Here is an 11145-nt window from a genome sequence, read left to right on the forward strand (position 1 = left end):
TTCATATATGAATCTAATTATGATCTTTGAATTTGTTTTGCCAGAAAGTTGATATCTGGCGTTGATGATTGGATGATTGTCGGATGTGTAATATGGAATATGTTTTATAATTTATGGAATTATGAAATATATCTGATTGATAATATATGGGGGATACTAATTTACAATTAAACAATTTAAAAATCTCTTACATTTTGGATGTTTTAATAACAAAGAAACAATGACAACAAATGAATAAAAACACCCCAACATAGAAAACATCTAATCGCTCCATCACAATTTCATCACGAATTGTTCTTTATTCCTGATAAATGCCTTTTCTCTTTCGAAAAGGCAGAATTTTTTGCTGGGGCATTTTCAATCACTATAAACATCACTATGAATCCACCTTACATGGGTGTATCAAAACCACTATTTTGGGTGACACATAGGTTCCTTTCCATGTGTGGTGGCCACTGTGTCAGTAAGCACATGTTGAAAAAATCAGGAGTTTACCAGCAGGAATACTCACACACATTTTGATTTTTTGTTTTTGCCAATTGTAACACGGTTTGGCTTGTTTTTTATTTGGTTTGTTTTGTTGCATTTTATGTCATTCGGAGAAATTACGTACTCACAAAAATCATATCTGCAGGCATCAGAGTGACGGTAAACATAAGAAAATAATAGCAACATACTAACAACCATGGCACTACAAATGGCATTAATGAATGTTTATAAACAAAGACTTGCATATATGATACATCTTTGTGTTGTATGTATAATTGGTGTGTTTCAATCTAGAATACATACATATGTATAGATATAGTCAATCTCAATATTGCTGAATGTATTCTGGTCCATAATGTGTTTTTTGAATATTAATTCTTATTTTCATGCTGATTTCATTCATCAAAGTTATAAAAATATCAGCCACAAGTGGGGAAGAAGACTTTAGTTAGGTAGGTTAGTTTGAATGGTAATAGACAGCCCAGGGATGGGTTTGAAGTGAGGGTATGTGCATACAGGAACGCTAGAATCAGGGGGAGACTATGAGGGAGGACAGAGGTACTAAATCAAGTACATGGAACACAGATAAATAGTACAGTACAACAGCAAATTAAAATTTGACCATAGGCAGTGTATCATAGTTCTATAAATGCAACACTCAGAAACAAGCACAAAATTGCAGTTGAATGTTTCAAATATACCAGCAGTTAATGTCTAAATACAGAATGAGGCAGCATTTACAGTTCAAAAAACTCAGTGCAGTAGAATGTTTCAAATATATCATAAGTTAAGGTTTAAACACAGAATGGGGCAGCAGTTATAGTTCAATAAATGCAATCATTCAAGAATGAGCAAACAGTGGTTGAAATCTTTCAAATGTAACAGCACTTAAAACTTTAAACATAGAATAGGGCAGCAGTTACAGTTAACTTAAATGGGACACACAGTAAGTCAGTATCAGTTAGATCATTTCACGTCCAAGGCAGTTACAGCACTAAGAATACGTCAGGAAATAGGAGATTTTCATATTATAAACTGGGATACAAACAGTGCAAACAAGAGTCTGGTCACAGCATTCAACCTTGGTCCATATTCAGTTGTGTTCACTTGCAATAGAAAGCGTTCAGTGAATTATATTGAAAATGGTAACAGTTTAACTATTTTATGTTGTGCTAGGACTGCAGATATCAACACTATCAGAAATAGCTAGCTGGTAGCAAACAGCAGAAAAGCCATGGTATTATTTAAGGAAGACATTTTAAAGTTTTTTTTCATGGAAGTGGGATTTTGGAAAAAAAAGAAGTGATTTAGTTTTTTTGGGATTTAGGAGCAGGTAATTATCCTGAAACCAACTTTAAACAGACTTAAAGGTTTGTTTAGTAGTTCTCTGAATGTATATAAAGTTGTCAGAAATGCATATTAGGGTAGAATCATCAGCGTATTTATGAGGGAAGCTTGCTGAGAGGATTTATGTAAATTATTGGTGAATATATTAATGAGTAGGGGAATGAGAATGGAGCACTGTGGTACACCAGCACTGACAGGAAGGGAGGATTTATGTAAATTACTGGTGAATATATTAATGAGTAGGGGGATGAGAATGGAGCCCTGTGGTACACCAGCACTGACAGGAAGGGAGGATTTATGTAAATTGCTGGTGAATATATTAATGAGTAGGGGATGAGAATGGAGCCCTGTGGTACACCAGCACTGACAGGAAGGGAGGATTTATGTAAATTACTGGTGAATATATTAATGAGTAGGGGGATGAGAATGGAGCCCTGTGGTACACCAGCACTGACAGGAAGGGAGGATTTATGTAAATTACTGGTGAATATATTAATGAGTAGGGGGATGAGAATGGAGCCCTGTGGTACACCAGCACTGATAGGAAAGGAGGATTTATGTAAATTGCTGGTGAATATATTAATGAGTAGGGGATGAGAATGGAGCCCTGTGGTACACCAGCACTGACAGGAAGGGAGGATTTATGTAAATTAGTGGTGAATATATTAATGAGTAGAGGGATGAGAATGGAGCCCTGTGATACACCAGCACTGTCAGGAAGGGAGGATTTATGTAAATTGCTGGTGAATATATTAATGAGTAGAGGGATGAGAATGGAGCCCTGTGGTACACTAGCACTGACAGAAAGGGAGGATTTATGTAAATTAGTGGTGAATATATTAATGAGTAGAGAGATGAGAATGGAGCCCTGTGGTACACCAGCACTGACAGGAAGGAATAGAGAAAAAGTGAAGAACCATTTATCAGGCTGGAATCTATCAGTTAAGTAGTTGCTAAACCATAGTAGTGTGGGTTGTGATAGCAAGGGAAGACAAGTGATAGAGGAGTTTTTGGTGAAAGACTAGATCAGAAACTTTAGGAAGATCAGGGAATACAGAGAAAACTAGTTTGCCTTCATCTCTGGCTTTGTTAATAGCATCCATGAAAGTTAATAAGGCCATGGTAGTGCTATGGGCAGGTCTAAAACCATGTTGTGTGGAGGTCAGGAGCTTTTAATGAGGAATAGGTGGAAGAAGGTGCTTGTGAAGATGCAGAATTTTTGATAAAGGGAATAATATGGCGATAGGTCTGAAATTGGTTATATCGACTGAGGCTCCTCGTTTATGAAGGGGGGGGGGGTGATGAAGAATTTTTTTCCATACAGATAGAATGTGTCATTCCTTGATAGATCTGTTAATTAGAAGAAACACAGAATAGGCTATGGAAATGGCAGCCAGCTTGAGGTATTCTGCTGTGAGATTATCCACTGAAGGAGAACACGGATTCAGTTTAAGAAGTAGCAATTTGATTTAGGAGATTGTGATGGGTTTTAGGGTGAAATACGTGGTGCAGACTAAAGCTGGTACCATAGTCTGATGCAACAGATGACACATTCAGTCAATCTCTGATGAGAGCCAAACGTTGCAACATTCCAGTAAACCAATTTAGTCAAACTGAGCCAGGAATAATCAGACCGATGTCTAGCAGGTTTGTTCCAATATCAATAGCTGATCTACCTCAACTGAATGTTTGAGACAAGGGTAGAAGTTAGAAACTGACTGTTTGTGATGACAAAATAAGTGTTGTCCAATCTTTACAACCATCTTCTCAGCTGAGCATTTCTGATCAGCAGATTCTCTTTTATCTAGTAACTATAAAAGTTTTGATGCATACTTTAACAATATTCTCAAAGTTCTCTTTTTACAGATTCTAGAGTGGTTTCAGTCAGTGTTCAAATGGTCTAATGACACAGAATGGGAGGCCCATATAGTCTCCACAACATTATTAGTAGTAAATGCTGTCTGTGGGACATCCAAGTAACTGTATCAGCACTTTTTGCAAAGCTTCTTATTTTATTGGATAGCTCATATTCAGTGTTTTTTCTTTCACATGTTCAGTCCAAAGTAGTAAATGTATGATGCAAATATGGTCTAAATACTTTTGGAAAAACATGATTTTTTTCCTTATAAGTGGGGAGATATATATGTGAAAACCACAATATTTCTATTTAGAAAGACTGTTTCACAGCATTTTTAGTGGGATACTATTACCACTAAAAATGCTACAGCATGTGCTATTCAGTGAAAATGGCTGCCATCAGGAAATTAACTTTCTTCAGCAATGTGTGACCTTGGTGTTAGTTGGTACCCCCCCCCCACACACACACACAAAAACTGTTTGTTTGGTTTTTTTAGTATTTTTTCATTTGCTTGGCCACTGTTAGTGGCAAGTGCACTTTTTCAAACAACTGTCAAGTATCTTTCAAAACAGTTGAAAAGTAAAAGTGGCACAGTCATGATACTATTAACCAATCTTCTCCAAAGCTGCATACATGAGCTACCGAGGAAGGCAGCCTATTGAAAGTTGCATGTGATAAAATAGGGTTTACATCATTCATAACCATGTTTCACAACAAGGTATGAAAGGATGATCATCTGATAGAGCTTATCATAACAAAGATCATATACCTTTCAATGAATGCAATGCTTCAGGTACCACAGTGCAGCGATCAAACATTGGCCGCAGTGTATTAATCACTATCATCATTAGGAGAGAGGTAACTCTTTGCACTTTCTTCTCCGATGCTAATTTATCACCTGGCAATGTTTACCCGAAGTTTGGAAAGGTTCTGCTGAAATCCAAAGCATCCACTGATAAAATTGAAAAAAAAATAAGTACTTTTTGAGTTTCCTTTGCACTTTGCTGAATGCATTTTTTCATTTTGCTGCCTCATTTTGCTGATTTCTTCTGTATTTTCTGCACTTAAAACAAAACAAAAAAATGTTTGGCTGCTTTAAGTAGCTAGCACATTGCATAGACTAGATTTAGACCTGCTGAGTCTAGACTGTATTGTAACACTTGAGCACTACTCCAGTCATCTTACATTAGGAGTGCCCTGTCTGCACCCTTGTGGCAGAAGTGTGTAGTCTGAGCCTGGTCTGACTTGGAGATTAGTGGATAAAAGCTCATTGTGTGCTTTTCCATTGGTAGTATAATGTAAAAGTGTTTATTCTCATTTGCATTTAAGCCTTGCATTTGTGTGTAGGTGCATTCAAGTTAATCAACAACAATTACCGTTATGTTCTGTCAAAGTACATGTTGGGGTGAATGACTTGAGATGTAACTCTCTGGACTATATGAACAGAGACATGACTGAAGTCCCAGGTTATGTGTCCCAGGCAGGTATGTCCCTAGCGCTAAGCAGCATCCTACCTTCACCCAGGATGATGCCACAATAAAGACAAAAATGATTGACTTCAACAATTGGCTTAGCTTCTGGTGTCAGTCCATGGGGATCCAATGTCTGTCAGCCAGGGAAGACATGGTCATCAGACCACGCCGCTTTGCCAGACATTGGCTTCACATGTCTTCTCTGCTAGAAAGCAGATACTGGCAAATATGCTTGCCTATTCTATAGTGCCTTTCTTAGGCAGTGTCAAAACAACAAAATTCCTGATGTAAAAACTCCACTCAAGACAGACTCAAGGTTATGCTGCTTAATGCTAGAAGCCTAAACAGGAAACTCCACTCCCTGAAAGCACTCCTCACTTTGGGAGATGTTGACATCTGTGCAGTCACTGAGACATGGTTCATGGCCACAAAGAGCACCCTGGCCGTGCAAGGCTACAACACATTCCACATATTCAGGCCCCCAAAACGACTGTGAAAGAACCAAAGGTGGAGGTGTGTCAATTTTCAATAAAACCAAATACACCTTGAGACTGGTTAAACCAGTTAAATCTTAAGCTTCAATGCTATGTTGCTAGTCAGTGTTAAGTGTGGTACTATCTATGTAAATTTGAATGTTTCTGTATACACCTTATATTTTTCTTAAAATTTAACTGTGGAGCTTTTCTCCCCGGGCCTCCGCTGAAAATGGACATGCATCCAGTTGGATTTTCCTAGTCAACAAATATAAAATAAATAAATAAATAATCAATAAACAGTATGACTCTCTTGAACTACTCCAAGTCCAACTAACTATAGGTAAAGCACCTTACCCCATCATATCTAGCCAGGTCCCCAACCATGAACCTAGAGAAACACACTGCCTATCTAGACTTGTTAGAGTCACTCATTATGCAAACAAACACTTTGGTTATGAGAGATTTCAACTATCCTTCCATCTATTGGATGATATACAGGAGCAGAAACATTCTCACCCTGAGATTCCTGGACTTTGTCAATACAAATGCACTGGAACAGTTATTCTGCACCCCCAGAAGAGGATCAAGACAAGTGTTCTGGACTTAGTACTCACCAACACTGGGGGTCACTGCACTACCCCCTGTGTGTTGTCCTCCCTGGTAAGGTCAGGCCATAAATCTGTCTCATTCAAAATAATGATCAGATCTGGCACCCCTACAAGAGCAAAAAAACTGAAAAATGTCTTCAAAGCAAACTACAACCTACTAAGCAATGGTATAAAAAGTTTCAAACTCCCTACTAACGCAGCCAGCAATGACTCTTATGCAGAGGAGTATACAATTGCTCTGTATAACCACTTAAACAGCTGTATAGACTTGGCTGTACCTGACCAGATCAAAAATGCATCCTCCTTAAAAAACAAGCCAACCTGGTGGACCTCAAGTATGAGTAGGTTATATAATAAAAAGAAGAAACTGTTATCTGAGAACAAGAGGGAACGTACTCAGCAGAGGAAGAATACCCTCCACTGTTTGAACAAGCAAATAAGATATTTTGTAAAGTCCTCTAAAGGTAGTCAGGAGGCTAAATTAGCATCCCTAGCTAAAGATATTCATAAGGCATTCTTTAGCTACATCTGAAATCTAAAAGGGAATGCCCAGCTATGTGTTGAACTTATAGTGAATGGTACCACTGATACCGAACCCAAGGAAATTACCAACCTGGTAGCTGACAGATTTGGCACAAACTTCATCCTCCTGTCCCCACCATCCATACCTCAAAACAAACCTGATACTAGTCCTCTACCTAGTATCTCCAAAGAGCAGGTCATATCCATGCTCTCCAAGGCCCAAAACATGGCCTCTGTGGGAGCAGATAACATCACTGGCTGCTTACTAAACAATCTAAAACAAAACCTAGTGAAACCACTCGGCACAATCTTTAATCACAGCCTGAGCACTGGCTTTGTTCCAGCAAAGCAGAGAACAACAGTAATCCCCTTGCACAAATGAGGTCCATCAAGTGACCGTGGGATCTATAAACCCATAAAGCTAACCAGCCTTATCTGCAAGGCCATAGAAATAATCATAGACCTTATCAACAAGGATATAAGTGGCCTTCAAACTCTTGACCCAACTCAGTTTGGCTTTATTAATGGTAGATTATGCTTATTAAACCTGGTGGACTTCTTTGAGAATATCACTTAAGCCCTGGATGAAGGCAAAACAGCACATACTACCTAACTTGCCTTGGCCAAGGCTTTTGACACAATCCCCTACTCAGGAATCATTGGTAAACTCTTCCAGCTGGGGAATAATTCATGCATCACTAGATGGGTAGCCATTTGGCTCAATTACAGAACACATGCTGTCAAAGTTGGGGAGTCCACCTCTACCAGTAGATCAATTACCAGGGGTGTATCACGAAGATCTGTGCTGGGCCGTCTACTGTTTGGAATCTATTTCTCAGAAGTCCAGGTGAAAGTAGATAGCCTGTGGCTTATCAAGCTCACTGAAGATTGCAAACGGGACCCAATCATTGAGTCCCTCAATGATGTTAACATATTACAAAAGGGGCTAACACAGACAAATGACTGGTGCCAAAGCCACGGACTAAAACTAAACTCAAAAAAGTGCATTATCATCCACTTTAGCAAAGAGGAAGTCCCTGCAAATTACAATATTGACAGCACCCCTCTAAGCTCAAATCAAGTTGTATGAGATTTGGGAACACAGGTTGATACCAACCTAAACTTTGGTCACCATGTGTCCACAGTGAGCATCTCATAAATAAGGGCATCCCATCAAAGACTAAGGATGTTTAAGGGCATCACATCCAAGATTAAGGATGTTATAACTCCTCTGTACTCGACCTTCATCAGACCAGTGATAGAGTACATTGCTCCCTTTTGCATGTACCTCACCAGACACCTGCAGCAGCTGGAGAGACCACGGGGGTTTCTCACCAAGAAAATTCAGGGCCTTCAAAACATGACCTACATGGAAAGACTGAAAGCCCTGTCACTGTACTTTGCATCATACCGGCTGCTGAGAGGTGACTTGTGTCTGGCCTACAGAGCAGTCTCTGACTCTGTCCTAATGGAAATGCTGCACATCCACAAAAATCAAATGGAACAAGAGTCACTCGCTCCAGGGATCTCAACCTAGCCTGTGACATCAACAAAACATGCTGGAGAGACAGATATGTCTCCCAGAGATTACTGCTCCTCTGGAATAAACTCCCAATTCACATGAAGAGCAGAGCTCCCCAATTACCCTATCTAAGTGCAACCTAGACAATAGGATGGAAGACCATAAATTCACCCCAGGGGTGGCACCTATGTCCCTCATGGACAGGAACAATTGGTGCTGATCATAGACTTGCCTTGCAAATAAAGACCATCCAACCATGGTCAATTATTGAACATGGGTATAACATGACTAGACTTGTAAAGGCCCAAGGGATATTATCCTAGTAACCTCCTATGAACCTACAAACTTATTGCCAATTAATTCCATATGTCATAAATTCATCCTTATCGGGCATTATATTCTCTTTTAGATTGGCTTTCCTTTGGGGAAACAGTACCATATACAGAAATGTAAAATCATTTTAGGGCATTGCTCAGTTACCTTTCACTACCCTGTGAATGCAGTGCATACAGTTTTTCCCTGCCTGGAAGCTTCCCTGCTTTGCTGATTTATCGAGCTCTCTTTTTTAAAGAAATCATCTTATTTTAATGACATTCACTTTGCATAACACATTCATGTTTTTTTTAAACGTTTTTACTTGTGGCTGGTAATTTATCTGTATCATTTTACTTGTCTTTTACATTTTAAATGTTTTTACTTTTAGTTAGTAATTTACCTGTATCATTTTACCTGTCTTTCATATAACTTTTTTTCAGGCATGGTACTTGTTATATAAATTCTGCTATACTGTACTTTGAGCAGCCTCACTGTGTTTCCCTCAGATAAACAAAGACAACATCCTCTGTCACATGGCTGGTCAGTAAAATAATTGAATAAACTTATACTTCTTGGTTTGATATTGCTACTATTTTAGACATTTTTTGGAAATATGAAAATGTCAAGGATGTTTATGAATAATCCTGACCCTTTGTACATTTCAAAAATGTAGTATGGCATATCCCCTTAAGAATGTGAAATCTAGGCTGCCATGTTCATAGGTAAGGACTAGGCCGGCTGCCTTTATGGGCCATTTTAATCCTAGCCAGTTTCCCTTTCAAAGATGAGAATCAAACACTCTACATTGTGTCTGTGAGGTAAACGCCTTAAGCATTATTCTAACCCCCCCAGCACAGATAATGCAACATTTGTTAATTCTCAAACATCAGCTATTTTCACTATGCTGCCTTCACACCATCATGGCCAGTTATTGTATGTCATTCTAAATTCATTCCACAACTGTTTGTGGCTATACATAAAGCTGATACAATTTTCTGAACTGGGAATATGCTTTGTAATTATGTTATCATTTTAAAAGTATTTATTTGTATTAGTATTAGAAATGCCATGGCGATGTTAATAATGGGTTGTTTTGGAGGGGAAATGCTCACCTTATACTTATTTATTTATTGTTTTGTGCATGCATATGTCATTTGTTACATTCAGGCTTTTATGTATGAACTTCATCATTATCTCGGTTATTTGTTTGCTTGCTTTGTTGCTTGCATTTGAATATCATCTTTTTTTAAAACAAATGCTTGAGAAAAATCTGGTCTGATGTCTTGTTTTACCATATTTAACCAATAAAACTGTTATTGTGACTTTAGAGTTTAATTGTAAAAATATAACTGAGTGGTAAGAGAAGTAGCTAAGATGACTTTTGTTTGTCTCCCCAGGTTCTGGGCCATAAGCCAACCAACCAACAAGACAACAGCATCAAACGATGACTGCGTTGTTTTGCAAGCAAACGGAATGTGGCTTGACACTCGGTGCTCAGTACAGCATAACTGGATCTGTGAGAAGGCATCAGTAGGGTATTTTGGATGACGAGTACGTGTGTTTTCTTTTAAACAGTCTGCTGTCCCTGATCAGAAATAGTGACACACCTAGCATACCTTAGTTGGGTGATAGGTACTGGGACATGTCTCTTGGTCACGCATGAGCTTTTCAAATATCAGTGGCTGTAGTTTTAATACAGTAGGCTGTAGTAGACATTTCAAATGTTTTATTTGGTTATTTATTTATTTCATTTACAAAATTCTAAACCTGTTAAGTACTGCGTACAAAAATAATAATAAATTAGTGCATCATATTTCAGGGTCATAGCTATATAAAAGTAATTCTGCTTTTGTATAAGATAATTATAAATTATTATTTGTGTCCCTGAATGAGCTCCCTTGGACTTTTCCCAGCGGCTACTAGTAGATGTTCTGTTCCTTTTTAATACAGTGATGACACATTCTTAAGTTTGAAATATTCATGTATTTGCATTGGTCTAAATGAAAGATTGTCATCTTCTTGGAGTTCAAGAAGAATGTTATTTTCGACCAAGATTATATTATAAATAATATATTTTTCCAAATATGGCATCAACTGCTTAGCATTGGGATGTATAAACAAATGCTGAAAATATCCCACAGGGCTAATATTTAATTCAACATCTATTTGACACGAACATGTAAAAAATGAATAAACTTTTATATTTTAGCCTTTGGTTTGTTAAAAGTATTTGTTACTGAATAAATGCAGTAATCTGAAACTATAAACTGCTGAACAGAATAATTTGGCAATAAAATTCACTGAAAACTGTGTACACTTGTAGTTTTTAACTTTCTTATGCTAAACAGTCCATATGGAATTATACTCCTGAGTATCACTACAACTTTCAATGTAATAGCTAACTATACTTATACTTAAGATACAGCTATGATGAACAAGGTATACTTACAGCTAGACTAACGTTTTCACATTATTGAATGTTATTGTATTTGTAATAAAGTGTTTAATTCTATTATTTTTGTCACTCCTTTTTATG

At 37.8% G+C, this 11145-nt stretch overlaps 1 protein-coding gene across 2 annotated transcripts in view; it reads left to right on the plus strand.

Moving 5' to 3' along the window:
* LOC122812205 (C-type lectin domain family 4 member D-like) overlaps nucleotides 1-10817 on the plus strand; it is a 506009-nt gene extending 495192 nt beyond the window's left edge. For both annotated transcript variants that reach the window (XM_044084543.1, XM_044084544.1), the window contains one exon: nucleotides 10007-10817. In XM_044084543.1, coding sequence (XP_043940478.1) covers nucleotides 10007-10157 — 151 coding nt within the window. In that variant the 3' untranslated portion in view covers nucleotides 10158-10817. The remainder of the gene's footprint in view (nucleotides 1-10006) is intronic.
* The last annotated feature ends 328 nt before the right edge of the window (nucleotides 10818-11145 follow it).

Source organism: Protopterus annectens, chromosome 9.part0 (assembly GCF_019279795.1).
Source record: "Protopterus annectens isolate FY-2018-M chromosome 9.part0, PAN1.0, whole genome shotgun sequence".
NCBI classification, from domain to species: domain Eukaryota; kingdom Metazoa; phylum Chordata; order Ceratodontiformes; family Protopteridae; genus Protopterus; species Protopterus annectens.